Raw genomic sequence first — 23675 nt, 5'->3', positions numbered from 1 at the left:
AAGTTCAAAACTATGTCCATGGACACAGAGAACAATGTGGTGAAGGCCAGGGGATGGCGCCTGGGTACATGGGAGTAAATGGGGGAGGGGGTGATGTCTACTATGTAGTTAGGTCTGTGATGTAATAGTGTCAACAATAAAACATAACTATGTTTTGTTATTAAAAACTGCACACAGATTTTTATAAACATCTTTATTTATATAAACATCTTCGTAAGTAGCTTTATTCATAACTGTCAAAATGTGGACACAACCTGATATCCTTTAGAACATGAATGGATAAACTGTGGTACATGCAGACAATAAAATATTATTTAGAACAAAAAAGAAATGAGATATCAAACCATGAAAAGAGATGGAGGAACTTTGAACTCATTATTACTAACTGAAAGAAACTAACCTGAAAAGGCTACATACTGTATGATTCCAACTATATGACATTCCGGAAAAGGCAAAACTACGGAGACAATAAAAAGATCAGTGTTTGCCAGGAGGTCGGGGAGAAGGGAAGACAGAGAGACAAGCAGAGGATTTTTAGTACAGTGAAACTAACCTCCATGATACTATAATGGTAGATACATGACATTATACATTTGTGAAAATCCCTAGAATATATACAACACCAAGAAGGAAATCTAATGAAAACAATGGGTTGTGGGTGATAATGACATGTCAACGAAGGTTCACCTATTGTAACAAATGTATGGCTGTGATGCAGGATGATGACAATTGGGGAGGCTGTGCATGCGTAAGAGGAATATCCAAGGAATCTCTGTATTTTCCACTCAATTTTTCTGAGAACCTGAAACTGCTCTGAAATATAAAATCTATTTTTAAAAACTCTCAACAAAAGGGAGCTTCCTCAACTATTTACAAAATACCCACAGGTATCATACTTAACAGTGAAAGACTGAATGTTTTCTTTTCCTCTCTAAGATCAAGAACAAGACAAAAAAAATCTACTCTTGTAACTTCTATACAAGATTAGAAGTAAATATAATGTAATGGAGATTCTAGCCAGACCATGTAGGCAATAGAAAGAAAGAAAAGGCATCCAAATTGAAAAAGAGGAAGTAAAAATAACAACTAACCCTTGAACAATAAGGGTTTGAAGTACACAGACCCACTTATATGTGAATTTTTTTCAATAAATATACAGTCAGTCCTCCATATTCATGGGTTTCCACATCCTTGGATCCAACCAACAGCAGATGAAAGACTGTATTTTTGATCCCAGATATGGAGAGACTTGAACATTTGCATATTTTAGTATCCACAGGTGGTCCTGTAACAAATCCCGCTGTAAATACTGAGGGACAACTGTATTTAACATTTTGGAGAGTCAAGAGTTATACATGGATTTACAGTGTGGTTGGGGGATCAGAGCCCCTAACCCCAGTGTTGTTCAAGAGTCAACTGGATCTCCTTTTGAAGATAACATTATTATGTATATAGAAAACCTTAAGGAATCCACAAAAAAATATTAGAACTAATAATCAACTTCAAAAAATGTTAAAGAATACAAGAACAATATACAAAAAAATAATTGTATTTCTACACATTCGCAAAGTATGATCTGAAAGGAAAATTAAGAAAACAATATTTATAAAATAGCATCAAAAATAAAATATTTAGAAACAAATTTAACAAAACTACAACATTTATTCTCTGAAAATTATAAAACATCACTGAAACAAATTAAAGATCTGAATCAATGGTAAAACACCACTTGTTCATGAATTGGAAGACTTAACGTCGTTATGATAGTAACACTCCCCAAATTGATCTACAGACACAATAAAATCCCTGTCAGAATCTCAGCTTGCTTCTTTGTAGAAACTGAGTCATTCTACAATCCACAGAGAATTAAAAGGGACCCAGAATAGTTGAAACAACCTCTAAAAAGAAAAAGTAGGAAGACTCACACATCCTGATTTCAAAATTTACTGTAAAACAGTGTAGTACTAGCAAAAGAATTATGCATCAGTCAAAAGAATTGAGGTGTATTTGCAGCCACTGTGGCCCTCTACTAAAGCCACAGCCTCCTCCAGCTCGCGAAGCTCCAGCCGAGCTCCAGCTGAAGGAAAAGGGGTGTAAGTAAAGAGGTCTCTGTACCATGGCTCCTACAAAGCAGACTGCCCACAAATCAATCGGTGGTAAAGCACCAAGGAAGCAACTGGCTAACAAAGCCACTTCTGAGAGTGCGCCCTCGACTGGAGAGGCGAAGGAACCTCATCGTTACAGGCCTTGTACTGTGGCACTCCGTAAAAATTAGACGTAATCAGAAGTCCACTGAATTTCTGATTCACAAACTTCCTTTTCAGAATCTGGTGCAAGAAGTTGCTCAGGACTTCAAAACAGATCTGTGCTTCCACAGTGCAGCTACTGGTGGTTTGCAGCAGGCCAGTGAGGCCTATCTGCTTGGCCTTTTGAAGAGCCCAACCTGTGTGCTACCTGTGCCAAATGTGTAACCAATTATGCCACAAGACACCCAGCTGGCACACTGCACAGGTGGAGAACGTGCTTAAGAATCCACTATGATGGGAAACATTTCGTTCTTTAAAAAAGTTCTCTTCTTCCTTTTACTGGTGGTTCTGAATGTTAGATATATTTTTCCCATGGGATAAAAAGGTATCTAAGTATATGATTGCAAGTGGAAAATAGGGGCTTGAAATCAAGTATTGGCAGTTTTTCCATTTTCACTTGTGTGTGCATTTTTTTAACATGCAAGTGTGGGGATATAACGCCTTAATGCAACTCAAGATGTTTCCTTTCAGTGAACAATTTTCAGCAGCTCAACTTCATAACTATATAAATAAACCTGTTTAAGTTTTTCTGGATAATGCCAGCATTTGGATTTTTTAAAAACAAGTAAGCTTCTTATTGATGGCAACTAAATGGTGCTCATAGCATTTTTATCACAGTAGATTCCATCCATTTGCTGTACTTTTCTGAGTTGCCCTACATGCAAGTCCATGTTTTTAATGTATGTCTTCTGTGCTCTTCTTGTAAGTTTGCTATTAAAATACATTAATACTATAAAAACAGAATTCAAAGGCCAGAATTAAATCCATAAATTAACTGATTTTCAACAAGGATGCCAAAACACTGAATGTGGAAAAAACAGTCTTTTCAACAAATGGTGCTGACACATCCGTGAATCCACATGCAAAAAAATGAAGTTGAAGGCCTGCATCATGCCACATACAAAAATTAACTCCAAATGCATCAAAGACTGAAGAGCTAAAACTATAAAACTCTTAGAATAAAATATAGTAGTAAATCTTCACGACCTTGGACTTAGTAATGGATTCCTAGGTATGACACCAAAAGCACAGTCAACAAAGGAAAAATTAGATATACTGTACTTCATCAAAATTAAAATATTTTGTGCTTCAAAGGACATCATCAAGAAAAGTAAAGGCCGGAGACAAATGTATTTGAAAAATAAATGAAAGAAAGAAAAGAAAGAAAAGAAAAGAAAGAAAAGAAAGAAAAGAAAGAAAGAAAGAAAGAAAGAAAGAAAGAAAGAAAGAAAGAAAGAAAGAAAGAAAGAAAGAGACGGACGGAAGGAAGGAAGGAAGGAAGGAAGGGTGGGAGGGAGGGAGGGAGGGAGGGAGGGAGGGAGGGAGGAAAAGAAAGGCAACCAACAGAATGGGGAAAAATATTTGCAAATCATGTATCTGACCAAAATGCCCACTTACAGAAAAATGACAAACTAAATATAGTGTACACATAACAAGGGAGTCCTAGTAAGCCTAAAACAGGAAGGAAATTTTAATAAATGCTGTAACAATGATGAACCTTGAAGGCATTATGCTAAGTGAAATAAACTAGACACAAAAGGGCAAATATTGTATGATTCTACTTATATGAGTTTCCTAAAGTAGTCAAATTCATAAAGATGAAATATAGAATGGTGGTTGCCAGGGGCTGGGGCATAAGGGAGAGGGAAGCTAGTGTTTAACAGAAACAGAGTTTCAGCTGGAGATGAAAATTTTTTATAAATTTTAGAAATAGAGGACAAATTAGTGATTGCCAGGCAGAGTTAGGTCTGGAGATAAGCATGATTATGAAAGGGCAAGATGACTAATCTTGACTTTGGTGGTGGATACATGAATCAACCAAGGTAATAAAATTGTACAGAGCTTAGTAAACACGCACAAGTACAAATATAACTGAGGAAAACTTAATCGGATTGGTAACCATCAATAACCTGGTTACGATGAAATGTTACCACTGTAAAAAACCCCACAAATGTACAAGAGCTCTGTATTAGTTGTTACAACTGCATGCTAACTTACAAGTATCTCAATAAAAAATGTCAATTTAAAAAACTCTTAAACTAGGAATAGAGAACTTCCTCAATTTGATAAATATTTTCAAAATACATATACAGAAACCACCACACTTAATGGTGAAAGACTAAATGTGTTCCCACTAAGATCAAAATCACCAAGAGGATGTCTGCTATGACCGTTCTTCCACAACATAATAATGGAAAATTCAGAAATTCCTGCCCAGCATAATAAGACCAAAAAAGAAATTAAATGGCACACAGATGGAAAGGATGGAAAAAAAAAACCTCATCCTATTCGCAGATGACAAAATTAAGTACAAAATCCAAATAAATCAGTAAAGTGAAATAAAAGCTTCCACGAGCAAGTTCACAGGCTACAAGGTCAACTGAAAAAAGAAAACTGAATTCCTATATAACAGCAATGAACAACTGGAATGTGAGAGGGTTTTTTGCGTTTTTAATTAAATTTTATTGGGGTGACATTGGTTAATAAGGCCCTAAGTTTCAGGTGTACACTTCTATGATACATCCTCTGCACACTGCAACGTGCGCCCACCACCCAAAGTCAAATCGTCTCCCATCGCCATTTATTTGGTCTCTTTTACCCTTCATACCTCCCTAACCCCCTTTCCTTCTGGTAACCACCACACTGTTGTCTGTGTCTACAAGGGTTTTTTTGTTTGTTTGTCTTATTTGTTCATTGGTTGCTTTCAGTTTTATATCCCACCTTTGAGTGAAATCATTTAATTCTTGACTTTTCTGTCTGAAATTGTAAAAGCAAGAGAATTTAAAGTAGTACCCCAAAACAGAAGTACTTAGGTAAATATCTAATAAAATATGTGCAAGATTAGTATGTGAACAACCACAAGACACTGGGCACACTCAAGAGTTTCTATTGACTTCTTTTTTCCTGAATACAGGTTAAATATTGTATTTCAATTACAGTTTAAATAATCAAGTAACCTAAGTTAACATCACCAGTAAAGAGAGAAATTGCATCATGTGCCTTGTGAAATGATGTACTGACAAGAACATAACACCCCTTATATAGTAACAATGCCAAAAATAAATTACCCTAATCTATTGTAATTACAACTAATCAGACAAATCCACATTGAGGGGACAAGCACCAAATGTCATGGTTCTGACAGAACAATTCTTTCAGATTTTTGAAGACTAAAAAGCCAAGACAACTATATCAATGTGTAATCTTCAATTGAATCCTGGACTTAGAGCGAGTGGGCTTACCTATAAAAACATTGTTGGCACAATTTGTGAACTAAAAATAAAAACAACGGCTAGATAACAGTACATATTTAGTTTTACCACCTATTTACTCTCCCCATTGTTACATATTACTTACTTCCTGTATTTTGGTATTAACATTTCAAAATTTTTTCCTTCTGATTTAAGAGAACCCGTTAGTATTTCCTCTACTGTAGTTCTGCTGACATCAAGTTCTTGCTTTTTGTCTTTATTCCACCTTCACTTTTGAAAGACATTTTCACTGAACATGGAGTTCTATGTTGGCAATTATTTTAGTTTATATTTATTTTAAAGATTTTACTTATTTATTTTTAGATAGAGGGGAAGGGAGGGAGAAAGAGAGGGAGAGAAACATCCATGTGTGGTTGCGTCTTGCATGACCCCTACTAGGGACCTGGCCTGCAACCCAGGCATGTGCCGCTTGGGAATCAAACCAGCAACCCTTTGGTTCACAGGCCGGCACTCAGTCCACTGAGCCACACCAGCCAGGTCTTATTTAATATTTTCTATGTATTAATTTCAGAGACAGGGATGGGGAGAGAATCATTAATTTGTTGTACAGTTTATGCATTCATTGGTTCATCCCTGTATGTGCCCTGACCAGGCATCAAACCCACAACCTTGGCCTATTGGGGTGATGCTCTACCCCACTGAGCTACCCGGCCAGGGCTTGGCAGTTATTTTCACTTGGCACATTAAAGAAATCATTTCCACGTTATCTAGCTTTCTGTTGTTCCTGTTGTCAAATGAGCTTTCAGTGTTGTTGTTGTTGTTCCTTTTAAATTAACGGTTTTTTCCCTCTTGCTGCTTGTAAGATTTTTTTCTTGTTTTTTTTTTTTCTTTAGGAGTTTGATTATGGTATACCTAGTTGTAGATTTCTTTATATTTTTCTTGCTTGGTATTCAGAGTTTCATGAATCTATGGCTTGATGTCTTTCATCACTTTCAGAAAATGCTCAGCCAATCTCTCTTCACATTCATTCTTCTGACCCATTCTATCTCCCCTTTCTGGAACTCTAACTATACATACAGTTGTATTTTTCACTGTGATCTACCCATATTTCACTTTCTGTATATATTGTGTTTGTGTGTGCGCGCACACACAGGTACTTATGTGTCCATTCAGCTCTCATATACGTAGCTATCCTTAAAACCCTGAGAACAAATGATGGTAATCACAAGACACAGGATACTTTTGAAAAAGAGAAAGTATAGTTAGCATCATTCCATATATCTGTTTGTTATTTGTTTGCTTTCTTAGGAGAAGTGTTAGAGTCTTCTGCCCATTTTTTAACTGGATTATTTGTTTGGTGTGGAGTTGTACGGTTTCTTGATATATTTTGGATCTTTACCCCTTGTAGGAGCTGCTTTTGTAAATGTCATCTCCCATTTGGTTGGATGCCTTTTGTTTTTTATTTTAATTTTTTGTTAGGGCGAAGCATGGGGCTATGTTTAAGCATTTAAACTAGGATTAGGATTAGGATTAGGGCTAGGGCTAGGGCCATGATTAGGATTAGGGATAGGCTTAGGTTTAAGTTAGTGCTGGGAATGGGGATAGTTTCAGGGTTTGAGCTAAAGTTAGAGTTAGGGTTAGGAATCCACCTGGGTATAGGCTTAGGGGTAGGGTTAAGCCTAAGGGCTAGGATTATGGTTAGGATTTGGGTAAGGGATGGGGTTAAGTTTTCAGTTAGGGCTAGGGCTAGAGCTAGGGGTAGGGGTAGGTTTAGGATTAGGGCCAGGACCAGGACCAGGACCAGGGCTAGACACAGGTTTAGGAATTGCTTTAGGGCTAAGGCTAGGTCTAGTGTCAGTAACAATATTAGAAAAAAAAAAAGTAACAATATTAGGTTTAGGGTTAGAGTTCTCTAATATCAAATCTCCAATATGATATTAGTTAAATACAAGATACACAGAAGCTATTAAAGCCTTTAATAGCTGCTCCGCCCAAATATAAATGAAAGCCCTGGCTGGGCAGCTCAGTTGCTTAGAGTGTTGTCCCCAAAATGCCAAGGTTGCAGGTTTGATCAATCCCCCCATCAGGGCGCATATCAGCAGCTACCAATGAATGTATAAATAAGTGAAAAAACAAACTGATGTCTGTCTGTCTGTCTCTTTCTGTCTCTCCCTTCCTCTCTCTAAAATCAATAAACGATAAAAAATAAATTCCTTTAAAAAAATAAATAAATGGAATATAGTCTAGAAGATACTGCACATTCTTTTTCAGTTTACCTGTGCTTTGGTTCATCATTAGTCTTGGAGGAGAGCTTGTTTCTTCGGATTCTTCTGATGAATGTGCCAGAAAGTCATGAAGCTTCTGCACCAATGTATTCAACTTGCTTTCACTATCAAAACAAAATTTAAAGAATTTCCTTAGCCTGCCATGCATTTAATTAAATGTAAAGTTCTAACAAACTGAAACTATATCTATACCATAAGCGGTCTGAAAAAATGCATATTAAAACTAAAGGGAAATGAATTTTCTTATTTCCCTGAAGAAATGAAAATATGAGCCGTGGCTGGTGTGGTTCAGAGGACTGAGCGCCGACCTGCCGACCAAAGTGTCGCCAATTTTGATTCCCAGTCCAGGCACAGGCCTGGGTTCTGGACCAGGTCCCCAGTAGGGGGCGGTAGAGAGGCAACCACGCATTTATGTTTCTCTCCCTCTCTTTCTCCTTCCCTCTCCCTCTCTCTAAAAATAAACAAAATCATTTTTTTTTTAAAAAAGTGAAGAGCCATACTGCACCTAAAGATCCTGCGCAGGATTTTGGTTGTTTTACAAAATTTTGAAACTAATTTGGCTCTAAAATTTTAAAGGTTCAAAGGGGCAGAATTTCTATTTTTTGCTATAGTCTTCCTTTGGAAAAGAGTTAGTATGTACAAGAAAAAAAATTATCGAGTCACTGGGTGCCCTTAATCTTAAATTAGAAAATAGAAACCAGCAGAAAATATGCAACATGTCAACCCACAGCACAATGTCATCATCTATGTCTTGCCCCATCAATAAAGAGCAAAAAGTTGCTCACTAGAAAGTAAAGGAGTACAAAAAACCAACAAAATGATGACCGTCCCACTCATTCCTCGAACTCACAGCAGTCCAACTACAAAGGCAGTTTAGCTATCACATGAATCCCTGCTGTAGCTCGCCACGGTCAGGGCAATGGATAAATCAGTGCAGCCCATTACTAGCACCACCACACACACACAAATAAAAACAATACAATCAGTAGAACTTCTCTCTTCGGCGAAGAATAGCACTTTTATGCATAAAAGTGTGATTATAAATTATAAAAGTGCATATATTATAAATTATGAGACCAGATAAAAGTGGTAAAAAGGTTTTTTTTGATGCTTAAAAAATTTGGCTCATTCATTTGAAAAATCTGAAGATAGATGTGACTTTTGGAAATATCCAAATGTCTTGTAAAGTGAAACATGATGAATAATAAAAGATTATCAAGTTAGGTAAATCAGGTTTTGCCAAAATCCAAAATATTCCTGAAAATTTATTTTCTTGCATGATTTCTAAATTGGATACAAAGAGAGAGTTCTCGTTATGTCCTCAGAAATGACATCATCATCGCGATCAGCAGGGCCTCCTAGGGCGGCTCCTTAGAAGGGACATACTCTTTTGCATATAAAAGCTTTGATTTCAGTTAAAAATCTGCCTCATGTCTAGACCCAAGCATTAGAGGAGGTCCTTAGAAGTTAAGTCTTACTGAAAATGGTATTTTAAACACACCAAACCAACTGTATAAAAAGCAGCATTTATTAATCCTTCTGTAAACTGAAGCTTTTCCTCAGGCCAAACTGCACACATTAACTTAACGGTTTGACAACTGTGAACGGTTAGAAGTTATTTTTTTTAATCAAGACATGGTGGTCACTCTTCCTCCCTCGACCAAAATGTGAAGCTGACTCAACCACTACTATACATGACTTAATTCTAGGTTCTAAATAAAGGTTCTTAAAATGATCCTTGAAAACTGGTTAAAAATCTCCACTGGAGAAGAATGTGTTCAGGCCCAGGCCTGGTAGTTCCGTTGGTTAAAGTGTAGTCCCAATACACCAAGGTTGCTGGTTCCATCCCTGGTCAGGGTATACACAAGAATCAATCAATGAAGTAAGTGAAACAACAAATCAGTGTGTCTCTCTCTTCCTCTAAAGTCAATAAATTTCTTAAAAAATTTAAAGAACATATTCAGCATTCACGCCTGCAGCCGCACAATTTCCCTGGCCAGCGGGGCTCAGTGTATTGGGCGTTGTCCTGCAAATCCCAGCCACACAATTAAAATATGGGCTTTGGCCTGGCCTGTGTGGCTCAGCTGGTTGGAGTATGGCCCCGTAGATCAAAAGTCCCTGGTTCGATTCCCGGTCAGGGAACATACCCAGGTTGCAGGTTTGATCCCCAGTGAAGACATGTATGAGAAGCTGCCAATCAATGTTTCTCTTTCACATCCATGTTTCTCACACCTTCTCTTTCCCCCACCTTCCTTGCTCTCTAAAAAGCAATGAAAAAATGTCCTTGGGTGAGAATTTAAAAGAAAACAAAAACAAAAACAAAAACATGATGTTGATGCAGATGACCTGTGAGATGCAATCTATCTGGTAAGTGGAGCGAGCAAGCACAACTATATCACAAAACTGGATTTTGGACAAGTTTTGAGTACTAATGTCAATGATCTTAACTTATGGGCCATGTTGTTTCTCTGGAATGCTTTACTGCTTTATTTTTTTTTTCCATGAGGAATTGTGGAGTTCCAAAAATCATTAGTACTACAACTGTTTTGCACCATTATTTTAGAGAATTATATGCATTGAGGAACTAGTTTTTTTTTAAGTTTTCATTTTGAGATAATTGCAGATTCACAGGCAGTTGCAAAAATATCTTGTGTATCTGTTACTCCATTTTTTATAATGTTAACATCTTGCAAAACTATTTGTCATTGTCACTTACCCATCTATCTGCTGCCATAGATGGACTGCTATCTTTATGACACAGCAATGAACCACACTAAAGTCTGAAATTTGGCTGTATCATCATGGGTATATTGACCAAAATGTTTTTTATAGAACTATCAATGGTAGTTAATTTAAAACTTTTGTCCACTTCATGATTGTTTAAAATGCCTATTATAATTCAAACTGGAAGAGTAAAATATCTCTGTTCACAGATGATATCTTATAAACAGAAAACCTTAGAGATATCACAAAAAATTCTTAGTTAATAAACGAATTTAGTAAAGTCGGTGGTGTCAAGATCATTCAATGAGGAAAGAAGAGTCTTTTCCAAAAAAAGCAGCAAGAAAAACTGAATATAAAACATGCAAAAAGATGAAGTTGGCGCCCTTGCCTAATACCACATACAAAAATAAACTCAAAATGTTATCAAAGGCCCAAGAATAGAGGCTAAAACTATTAAACTTGTAGAAGAAAACAGGGAGAAATCTTAATAACATTTGAACTGGCAATGATTTCTTGACTTAAAGCAAATTTGAAAGAATTTTACATTTATTCACGACCTAGATTCTATAATACATTCCTATGGGGGAACACTATATGGCAGTATATGAATGAACAAGAATCTATATAGATATAAAAATAATTCAAATGGGACTTCAGTTTATCAACAATATTCTAGTAACTTATTTTTTAAATCAGAAGAAAATATTTTTAATTGGTATAATATAAAACAATAAAGCAACCTGGCTTGCAGAGATTTCAGAGGAGTCCTTGCATCCTGAGTAGAACTGGTTTCCACTTCTGGGCTCCGGGAAACAGACCCAGGGGTAAGAAGGGCTTAAGTAAAGCACGCCACCCAGGACCAAGTTCCCTGCTTCCCACACCACACCCTGTTCCCCATGCCCACCATCACTGCCATTCGTCAGCTAGTAGAAAAATGGCTTTGATGAATATATGAAGAAGAGTCCGAGTGGCTCTGTAAAAAATGGGCACAATGGCCAAGTCAGATTGTGTCATCATTTCTGACAGCAAATCTCTGACCATAAAAACAGAGAGCACTTTGAAAACAGTTCTCTTATAAACTGGGAGAGAAGTTTAAGGAACTACACTTGTCAGAAAAACTCATACTGTCTTCAACTTTACAAATGGTGCACTGTTCGATATCAGGAATTGGATGAGAAGGAAAGTACAAGTAGAAGATGAGAAATTAATAATGGAGTGTGTTATGAACAATGTTACCTTATTAGAATCTATGCAAAAGTATAATAAAAATTCAACTATCAGTCCTGCCTGCTGTGGCTCAGTGGATGGAGCGCTGGCCTGTGAACCAAAGAGTTGCCAGTTGGACTCCCAGTCAGGGCACAGGCCTGGGCTGTCAGCCAGGACCCCAGTAGGGGGCTCACGAGAGGCAATCACACAGGGATGTTTCCCTCTTTTTCTCCCTCCCTCCTCTCTCTCTAAAAATAAATATATAAAATCTTTTTTAAAAAATTCAACCATCACTTTAAAGAATTAGCTGTTAAACAAGCTGAGTGTGATAAGCAACTCTTCATATTGCTTCTTTTTTTTTCATGTGTTCAATTATACCTAACACAAACGTTTTACATGCAACTATTTCCAAGTCTTGGCTTAATCAGGATCACCCCTTTAGTTAGTAGAAATAAATGTGTTTGTACTAACCAAAAAATAAATAAAGCAATGGAAAACACACTACCTTGCTCTGACCCCCTTACAGAACCTTTTGAAAAAAGTATGACTATTTTCATTTAAAAAGTAAATGAAAAATACAGTAAAAGCCCTGGCTGGTATGGCTCAGTGGGTTGAGCGCCGGCCTGCAAACCAAAGGGCCGTCAGTTCAATTCCCAGTCAGGGCACATGCCTGGGTTGTGGGCCAGGTCCCCATTAGGGCCTGTGCGAGAAGCAACCACATGGATGCTTCTCTCCTTCTCTTTCTGAAAAAAAAAATGAAGAAAAGAATATGAAACTACAGGGTGGGGCAAAAGTATGTTTACAGTTGTTCATATGGAAAACAACGCAATAATTAATAAATAACGATACAAGAATAAACTGTTTTGCTTACTCACAAGTGTAAACCTTTTGCTACACACTGTGTTAACATATTCAATGCTATAAAAAGTGTCAACTGTGACATCTTTTTTTACCTATCAAATATTTAAGGGAAAAAATTACTACTTGTTGTGGAACAAGGGGTGCTATGAAACATTCACAGAGGGCTGCTTGATAATACAGGCAGCATTCAGAAAACAACTCAGCAATAAGCCTTACATCAATCTTATCTTGAATAATTCTGCCTCTTTTTACTTATACAAAGAAAAAATTCTAAATAACTTTAATCACAAAAGATATTAATCTATGACTTAACAGAAAAACTATAAGTTAAAAAGTACAATAAAGGCTAAGTAAACAGGTATGCATAAAAGTCATATGGTAACATACCAGCCATTAAAAAAAAAATCAAAAAACGCTTAATACTCTCCTCTCCAGCTCCATCCATGCTGTCACAAAAGGTAGGAGTTCCTTCTTTCATTCTGCTGTGTATTATTCCATTGTGTAAATGTACCACAGTTTTTGATCCACTCATTCACTGATGGGCACTTAGGCTGTTTCCAGCACTTGACTATTGTAAACAGTCAAAGCGCCGCCATGAACATAGGGGTGAATAAGTTCTTTTGAATTGGTGACTCAGGGTTTAGTCAGTGAAAGAAAAATACCATATGACCTCACCTAAAAAGGAATCTAATGAACAAAATAAACTAATGAACAAAATAGAACCACAGGCATGGAAACATGGAACAGACTGACAGTGACCAAAGGGGAGGGACGAGGGGCACAATGGTAGGAAATAAGGAGAAAGGACTACACAGAACGTGTATGAATGACCCACGGACATGAACAACAGTGTGGGAATTGACTGTGGGAGCGGGGGGGGGGGATGGGCGGAGGAGGCTAGAGGAGGAAAAATTGAGACAACTGTAATAGAACAACAAAAAAATATTTAAAAAAGCAAAAAACTTCAATTATGATATGAAAAATAGTTGATGCTATATGCTAACCAAAAATACCAGACTATAAATTGTACATGAAGTAGGATCACAACTATGTTTAAAAATATATTAAAATATTACAATAAAATATACTCAAAAATGTTAATAGTGGGTGTTATCTAGATGATAAGATTACAGGTTGTATTTTTTTCTTCTAGCTTTTTATAATAGAATAAATTCATTGCTTTAATGCTGTAACATTTTTTTAATTCATTAACTTCCTTTTATATTCCATAAATGAAGATTAGACATGAATGACTCATCCTAAGTTAAAAGTTGAAAATATTTTCTAACATATTTAAGGCAATCCACTTCCAATGAAGAAATTATTCATATGTGCATATATTTCTGCAGTTTTAAAATTACTGAATGTGTTTATAATAAACTATAAAATATACAGTTCATTTATTTGTTAGTATCCATTACTTCGCTTACAGATTAAACAGTAATTCACAATTGAGTTTTCACTAATCCAAAATTCTTTCCATATTTCCTTTACTTGCCACAAGTTTACTAAAGGGTTAAAAATCTCCTAATTTATGTTCTTATTCAGGTAAAATTTATAAGAAATCCTCTCAAAAGATGCCAGGTGGTAACTATTTAAGCATATAAAATAAAGTCTAATTGCCCATAAAATTTTTATGCCTTGATTTTATCTCCAAATGTGATGCCGGCCCATACAGGTTTCTACTATTCAACTGCGTATCAACCACTGGAAGAGCAGCTGTTAGGGTAAACAGTGGATTTTTTCTTAGTGGGTACACAAGTCGTGGGTTTCATTACCAAATTTTAGCATGTGCATTTTATACACACTGGCCTGATTTTAAACCTCATGAGGATGCCTGAAACGAATATAATGTTGAATGCCAGCTGTAACTGAAAAATTTTTTAATTAAAAAAACAAAAATAAACCTCATGAGAACTTTATTAGAGTAAATTAATTCTCAGAAAGGCATTTACACTTACAATTACTAAGTGAAGAATCAGGAATTCTCTCTCTAAGCAAAGCCTACTGTATACTACATCACTTAGGGAAACTCAAAGCAGTGACTAGTATAATTTAATGAATAAAAAAGTAGTTACCTTGATACATAATTCTCAAAATTCAGAATGTTTAAAAGAACTAAGGATAAACTAAGATGTCCATAAAATTACTTTCAGTTTCCACAGCATACTTTTCCAAAGTTTTTATCTTTGTTCATTGCTATCTTCATTGTTTTCTATATATTCATCTTTTAAATAAAACACTTTTTGAACACATGAAATTACCTGACTTCTCTAGTTTTACTGCTCAATATTAAGCCACTGTGCTTACCACACTACCCTTATTTGATTGCAGCAGCGTAACTATAAGACAAACGAATCATTTTAAAATCAATTCCTAAAACTTCCAACTGAAATTAGAACCTGACCCTCAGGAAGACCGAGATCTGAAAGGCATTCCTTACACAGGCACTACAAACAAAGGAAAACCACAGACAGCTATGACATTTCACAGGGGTCCATTTCTAAAACAAACAACAACAAAAACTAACCAGTCAGGTACAACAAGTAAGGAGCTTGGAAGCCCTCACTCCTGTGCTAACAAGAAAAAAAGGTGAAACTGAAAATAAGTAACTCATCATACAAAGCATTAGGGAACTCAGGTAGGGAATATGCAATAAATATTTGAAAAGTTTAGAGTTATTGTTCCAATCAAGGCAAGTCTAACTCAATTCGGTATACATTCTATTCAATCTAACACAAAAAGCACAAGTACAGTTCCCTACAAAGGCATTCCCACAAGACACTCAGCTGATTTCTCCAAAGAAACCTTACAGGCAAGAAGGGGCTGGGAAGAAGTATTCAAAGTCATGAAAGGTAAGGACCTCCATCCAGGGTTATCCAGCAAAGCTGTCATTTAGAATGGAAGGGCTGATAAACTGCTTCCCAGACAAGGTAAATTAAATGAGTTCATCATTATCAAGCCCTTATTATGTGAAATGTTAAAGGGATTTATCTAAGAAGAAGATCAACACTATGAACAGTAAAATGACATCAATCTCACAACTATCAGCAACTGAACCTAAAAAAAAAAAAAAGAAACTAAGCAAACAACTAGAACAGGAAGAGAATCATAGATATGGAGATCACATGGAGGGTTATCAGCAGGGAGGTGGAAGGGTGCAGGGATCAAGAAGCCTAATTGGTAGGTACAAAATAGGGGGAGGTTAATAATAATATAGGAAATAGAAAAGCCAAAGAACTTATATGTACGTCCCATGGACATGAACTATGGGGGAAGGATGATGAAGGGAGGGGGTACAGAGTAGAGGGGGAGAAAAATATGGGACAAGTATAATAGCATAATCAATAAAATATACCTAAAAATTAAAAATATAATACTCCCCAGAATAAAGTAAAAAAAATGCTTACTTTTAACTTATAAAAAGTAAAATAAATAAATTTGTTGTTCTATTTATGTACTCATCGGTTGTTTCCTGTATGTGCCCTGACCAGGGATCAAATGCGCAACACTGGTGTATGAGGACAATGCTCTAACCAACTGAGCCATCCAGCCCAGGCAGTAAATAGTGTTTATGTCTAAGGATACATTTCTATACATCCACCCGTGTGTATGTGTGTTTGTGTGTATGCAGAAAATATTAACATCCATGAGACCTCACCTCTATCTGTGCTGTTTAATAATAGCCTTAAAAGATATTTGAAGGAAATATGACATAAGATTTCATAAAACTAGGTGGTGGGCACAGAGGTGTATATTACATTTTTGTCTGAAATATTTCCCAATTAAATAATAAATTCAGGAGGGCAGGGAGGTAGGAGAGGGTCAAAGGGGGATAAATGGGAATGGAAGAAGACTCAACTTGGGATGGTGAACACACAATATAATATACAGATGATGTGTTATAGAATTGTACAACTAAAACCTATATAATTTTATTAACCAATGTCACCCAAATGAATTCAATAAAAATAAATTCAGAGTATACATGTTCTAGAACTCTCATACTTTATTTGTTTACATTAAGACTGAAATATGCTAATAAAGTACTTAGAATATAAACTTCATATTTCCTTCAGTCCTTCATGTCATAAGCTTGATAATAAAAGTAAAAAAAAACTTCAAAAAAAATTAAGGTAAGAACTGATAAATTAGCCTCACCTCAACAAGCATTTACTATATGGCTATGGTGAGCATTCAAGAAGCACCTGATGTAGTAAACATTTTTCTGTCACAAGTTATGTAGTCATGTGGAGATCAAAGTATATTTAGGTACGTCACAGAATACCAAGATCAAAGAAAGAGCTAAACACTAAAACAATGACTTTTGGCTCTCAGAGCCATTGTTAAATGGAAAATTTTGGAACATATTCCAAAAATAGCATATTAATTTAGTGTACCACCCTGGGACACACAATGACTTTCTAGACTATGTATTTTTAAAGACCAGTGAAAACACACCTGCATAACCCTTATTTTTCACTCTACTTAGTACTGTCTAAATATGAATTTCTTTTTAAGAACAGTTTGCAGTATATAAAAGCAAAGTTCAAAATAAGAAGCAATGGAACCATAGAGACTATATGAGTTGTCACAACTCCCAACTTCAGATATAAACTCTTGTTTTTAACAACAAACTTTACATACAACAAAAAATCTGATAATCAAAACGGCAACTTTAAAAATTTAACTACAATTACACTGATCTCTGCAATTTACTTTGAAATGAGTAAGAAACTAGGATGGATTGCTGCACTGATGAAGAACTGGATAGATGGATACATGTGTGATAAAACAAGCACAGTAAAATGTTAAAGGTGTTCAACAGACTTTAAGTTAGAATATAGAATGAGTAAATGTAAAATTCTCTCAAGTTTGCTTTAAGTTTGAAAATTTTCATAATAAAATGTTTAAAGTATATATTTCAATAATGTGAGTGTAATAGCTTCTAAAACACAAAATATGGTAAGACCCCCACACACCATTGTCACTTAAAAAAAAATAAAGAAGGCAAACTGTTCTCTGTACTGGCACCAAATGAAAAAAAAATTATATTTTTGCCAATAGTTCATTTTAAGGAAACACCCCTTAGTATTTTAAGTTTATTTTAAAAACCTCTAAATAATACAAGGTCTGGAATTTTTTACTGAGTTTATAGGGTGATATTGGTTATCAACATTACACAGGTTTCACTTGCACAATTTTACAACACATTATCTGCACAGGTATTGTGTGTTCACCACCCCCAAGTCAAGTCTCTGTCCATCATCATTTATCTCCCCTTTACCCTCTTCCACCTCCCCCTACCCTGCACCACACCCCCCTGGAAATCACCATATTGTTATCCGTGTTCACAAGTTTTGTCCTTTCTTCCTTTTTGCCCAACCCCTCCATCGCCCCCCCTCCACTCCCCCTTCACGAACAGCTGTCTGCCTATTTCATCTATGAGTCCATCTCTATTTTGCTTATTAGTTCAGTTTGTTCATTAAATTCTACATATGAGTGAGATTCTATTGTAATTGTCTTTCTCTGACTGGCTTGGTTTTTTTTTTGTTGTTCATTTAAAGTTGTCCCCATTTTTTTCCCCATTACTCTCCCCTGCTCGGTCCATCCCCTGCTCCCAAAGACAATCCCCCCTCCCGTTGCCCTTGTCCATGGGTCCTTTATGCATGTTCCTTGACTTGCCCCTTCCCCTTCTTTCCCCCGTTATCCCCCTCCCCCCTCCCCTCTGGTTACTGTCAGTTTGTTCTTTATTTCCATGTCTCTGGTTCTTTTGTGCTCTTTTGTTTTGTTGAATAGAACCACTTATAGGTGAGATCATATGGTATTTGTCTTTCACTGCCTGGCTTATTTCACTTAGCATAATACTCTTCAGTTCTATCCATGCTGTCTGAGTGGCTTATTTCACTTAGCGTAACAACCTCCAGGTCCATCCACACGGTAGCAAAGGATAAGAGTTCCTTCTTTTTTACGGCCAAGAAGTATTCCGTTGTGTAAATGTACCACCGCTTTTTTGCCAAAGGGAAATACGCATCCCTTGTTCACTGCAGCATTATTTACAATAGCCAAGATTTGGAAGCAGCCCAAGTGTCCATAAGAAGATTAAGTGGATAAACAAAGATGCCTGGAATTTCTTTCAAAATAATCCAGTGATGGGGAACTTGGGTGAATATATATGAAATTCTACTCACTACAAGATGATAATTGTTGAAGCCTGGTGACAGATACTTGTAGGGTTCTATTTTCTTCCTTTTGAGTATGTTTAATTTTCCAGAATAAAAACACTTAAATACACAGAATATTATTTTAATGCCTAGTTCAGTGTCCTATATCCTATGAGAGAGAGAGAAAGAGTAAGGACTCCACTTTGTTGTAGATAAGCATTTACATAGGAAAATCTGGAGTTTAGACTCACATAATTCTGGTTCTAGTCAATTAAACATGGATTAATGCTTATTTGTGAATTCATTTCATACATGTCCAAGTCACTCACTTAAGTGTCCCTTGCCTTTAGCCCTCAATGGGTGTCCCTACAGAAGATTCAATCACCAGCAGTATTTACACACATTGATAAAAATATAACCTATAATATTTAACTACAAATATTATATGCCAAGTCCTGTTCTAAGTGCTTAACATGCATTATCTCATTTAACCCCCAGGACTCCCCTGTAAGGTAGGTACTATAATTATCTTCATTTTACGAATGAGAAAACTCGGGTAAAGTACAGATTAGGAAACTTGCACAGAGTCACAATGCAAATAAATTCTAGAACCAAGATTTAAATCCAGCTAATAACTCCCAAGTCATATCTTAGCCAGATCTTAATTAGAAAGTACTTAAAAAGTAAAAGCTTGCTTTTCAATATAGCTAGGAAAGAACAGGGAAAAAAAAATTAGCAACATTTGATCTGGATAGGGCCTTTAGACAATTGATTTCTATGTCCTAAATTTACAGCAATCCAACCGTGGCTATAATTAAACATATTCTACTTGATTACATAAAATTTCCACAAATACTTTTCACACGAGAAAGAAACAGCTCTCTAGGGACACAATAATATCAACTTCCCCATTGCATTCCCTAATAACTAGCAGAACAGCCATTTCATACATATTTGCTGAATAAGCTGAATGATTAAACGTTTTTATCTGCCCTGGATGGTGTGGCTCAGTGGATTGAGCCCCAGCCTGCGAACCAAAGTGTCGCTGGTTCAATTCCCAGTCAAGGCACATGCCTGGGTTGGAGGCCAGGTCCCCTGGTGGGGGCACATGAGAGGCAACCACACATTGATGTTTCTCTCCCTCTCTTTCTCCCTCCCTTTCTCTGGAAATAAATAAAATCTTTTTTTTTAAGTTTTTCTCTTATTCCTATACTTAGATGTTTGTTAATCTGCACATAAAATAAGATATTTCAATTTTTATTTAAACATATAACTAATCTTTGCTGAACCTTAAGCCATAATCTTTGGGAAAGTATTGGTCCTTGTGTTTATGGACAGACAGTTCTAAATCTGCTGGGTACCTCCATATTCTCTGATCTACTATTATGGTCTTCATTTAGGAAAATATTAAGAGTTACCAGGACTTGACATGAGTTCCGTAAATCTGATCCAAACTGCTTGACTTTACTCACTCTGACCAAAAATGTAAGACAAGGTTAACTGCTCTGTAGCCAACTTCTCACTTACCACACATTATTCACCATGATAAAATTACAGGTGATATAAAAATGGAGACCCAAATTACAATGTACATAAACATATAATGGAAAAGTCAAACAAGGAATATTTTTCACAGCAGAAAAGTGAATAGAAATAACTCAAGTTTGATTAACACCAGAATTGCTTTACTCCTCTAATTTTTTCCCTCCCACTCCAGATATCCTCCTGCTATAGCAGGCATCAAAACTACTCTTGGCCCTGGCTGGTATGGCTCAGTGGATTGAGCGCTGGACTGTGAGCCAAAGGATCGCTGGTTCAATTCTAAGTAAGGGCACATACCTGGGTTGCGGGCCAAATCCCCAGTAAGAGGTGTGTGAGAGGCAACCACACATGGATGTTTCTCTCCCTCTCTCTCCCTGTCTTCCCCTCTCTCTAAAAATAAATAAATAAAATCTTTAAACATATATACAGTTAGCCCTAGCTGGTGTGGCTCAGTAGATTGAGCGCCTGCCTGCAAACAAGAGGGTTGCCAGTTCGATTCCCAGTGTAGGGCACATGCCTGGGTTGCAGACCATACCCCTAGCAGGGGGCGCATGAAATTCAACAACACAGTGATGTTTCTCTCCCTCTCTTTTTTCCTCTCTTCCTCTCTCTAAAAAAAAATAAATAAAATCTTTAAATATTATATATTTTTTTTATTTAAGGAAAAAAACGACTACTCTTCCTAGTAAATGGAATTTACTCTGACCTGTAATGGTCATACTGTTAAATTGGGTATTAAATGGAAACAGGGTCAAAATTCTGGACTATGCAAATCCAAAGTAGAATGTTGCACCACATTGCAATAAAGAACATATACAAATTACTTTGAGATGAGAAAAAGAAATTTTTGTTCAAAACAACTATCTCACTAATTGCACACTCTTGGAAAGCTCCCTTAGCCTCTCTGAGCTATATTGTAGTGATTTCAGTAAATAATTATCTCATCTTAATTTAAACAGTAAGGAAACAACTCTGAAGCATATAAACAAGAATATAAGTATCAAGAAGATTCTAAATAATCCATTGTCACAACAATAAGAATTGTGGGTAATTTACTTCCTTGAGAATGTGGCAATGACAGAAAAATGTAAAAATCACTGTAGGATGCCCTAGCCAGGTAGCTTGGTTGGTTGGAGCATCATCCGTTACACCATAACGCTGTGGGTTCAATCCCCCATCAGGACACATACTTGGACTGTGGGTTTGATCCCTGGTTGGAGTACATACCGGAGGCAACCTATCAATATTTCTCTCTTGCATCTATATGTCTCTCTCTCTTCCCTCATCTCCCCCACACCAATCTTTCTAAAATCAATAAATATATCCTCAGGTGAGGATTTTTTTTTAAATTTTTAAATTACTAAGACATAACGAATGTACTTAATTTTCTCGAACAAGAGTGCTGACACATTACATAGAAAAACATTTTACTTTGTGACTGAGTTACTATGAAACACATAGGAAAAATCCTAATAGACTATTAAAAACATAGTACTAAACTGGGAGGAGTCAAGTAATCTTGGTTCTAGTCCTAATTGCACTTAGATCTCCAAATTATTTTCATTATATTTTTTTATTATGCTATTACAGTTGTCCCAATGCTCCTCATTTGTCCCCCCCTGCACCCAGCCTGCTCCCTCAGGCATACAATCCCCACATGATTGTCCATGTCCATGGCTGACACATATGTGCTACTCTATTTCCTATACTGTACTTTACATCCCTATGACTTCTCTGTAACAACCAATGTGTACTTAATCCCTTCACCTTTTCTGCCCATACCACCGACCCCCTTCCCACCTGGCAACCATCAAAACTTCTGTACCTATGCTTCTGTTTCTGTTCTTCTTGTTTGCTTAGTTTGTTTTTTAGATTCAATTGTTGGTAGTTGTGAATGTATTGCTATCTTAAATGTTCATGGTTTTGACCTTTTTCTTAAATAAGTCCCTTTATCACTTTATATAATAATGACTTGGTGATGAGTAACTCCTTCAGTTTTACCCTGTCTGGGAAGCACTTTATCTGCCCTTCCATTCTAAATGATAGTTTTGCTGGGTAGAGTGATCTTGGTTGTACAGCCCCGCTTTTCATCACTTTGAATACTTCTTGCCAGTCCCTTCTAGCCTGGAAAGTTTCTTTTGAGAAAGCAGCTGACAGTCTCATGGGAGCTTCCTAACAGGTAATTAACTGCTTTTCTCTTGCTGCTTTTAAGATTCTCTTTGTCTTTAAACTTTGAAATCTTAATTATGATGTAGCTTAGTGTAGGTGTCTTTGGGTTCATCTTGTTTGGGACTGACTTTGTGCTTCCTGGACTTGTATGTCTACTTCCTTCACCAAGTTAGGGAAGCTTTCTGTCATTATTTTTTCAACTAGGTTTCCAATTTCTTGTTCTTTCTCTTCTCCTTCTGGCACCTCTATCATGCAAATATTGGTGCACTTGAAGTTGTCCCAGAGGATCCTTACACTATCCTTATTTTTGGATTCTTTTTTTCTTCTTGCTGTTCTGATTGGTTGTTTTTTGCACCCTTATGTTCCGAATCACTGATTCTCAGCTTCATCCATTCTACTGTAGATTCCCTGTAAATTGTTCTTTATTTTAATTTGTGCACCCTTCATTCCTGACTGGTTCTCTTTTATGGATTCCATGCCCTTTTTTATTCTGCTGAGGTTCTCACTAAGTTCACTGACCATCCTTATAAACAGTGCTTGTACCTCTGCCTCTAGTAGCTTGCTTGTGTCCATTTTGTTTAGGTCTTTTTCTGGAATTTGTATCTGTTCTGTCATTTGGGCCATGTTTCTCTGTCTCCTCATTTTGACAGGGCCCCCCCCCCGTTTGTTTCTATATATCATGTAGCGCTGCTATGATTCCCTGTCTTGGTAGCATGGCCTAATGTAGTAAGTGTCCTCTGGGGTCTAGTGGCACAGCCTCCCCTATTACCCAAGCTGGGTACTCGACGTGCGCCCATTTTGCGGGCTGTGCACGTCCTCCTGTTGTGGTTTTGCCTTGACTGCTGTCCACAAATCCAAGTTCAGCCACCACCTGTGTTCTGTCTGGGGTAACACAGCATTAACTTCAAAGCGATCTGCAGATGACTGCTACTTGTGCTGGGCTTGATGGAACTAGGGGGGACCAAGTTTTGAAACAAGGCCAACTGCTGCTAGTGCCATGCCTGGGGCAACTTAGAGAGGTAGGGGGGGCTTGCTGAAGCCAGATGCTGTTTGAAACAATTTAGGAAAATCTGAAGCATGTGCCAAGACAAGCCATTCATATGGCAAAATCACTGCAAACAGCTTGGGTGGGCCAAAAGTTGGGAGGGGCAGGGCCTCAGGGATCAGCAGGGTAGGGCAAACAGTGTGAGCCAAGTGGATTGAGAC

The 23675-nt window shown here is 36.8% G+C and overlaps 1 protein-coding gene across 3 annotated transcripts in view; it reads right to left on the bottom strand.

Moving 5' to 3' along the window:
• The window catches only part of ATRX (ATRX chromatin remodeler), a 193496-nt gene that overhangs the window by 147361 nt on the left and 22460 nt on the right, over nucleotides 1-23675 (bottom strand). For all 3 annotated transcript variants that reach the window (XM_054566663.1, XM_054566664.1, XM_054566665.1), the window contains exon 2: nucleotides 7795-7907. In XM_054566663.1, the coding sequence (XP_054422638.1) occupies nucleotides 7795-7907 (113 nt within the window). The remainder of the gene's footprint in view (nucleotides 1-7794; nucleotides 7908-23675) is intronic.

The sequence above is a fragment of the Pteronotus mesoamericanus genome, unplaced genomic scaffold (genome assembly GCF_021234165.1).
Source record: "Pteronotus mesoamericanus isolate MK-2021 breed Mesoamerican mustached bat unplaced genomic scaffold, CSHL_Meso_final contig_177, whole genome shotgun sequence".
Taxonomy (NCBI): Eukaryota; Metazoa; Chordata; class Mammalia; order Chiroptera; family Mormoopidae; genus Pteronotus; species Pteronotus mesoamericanus.
The sequence above is the reverse complement of the archived record's forward strand: the minus strand, read 5'-3'. Positions and strand labels throughout refer to the sequence as shown.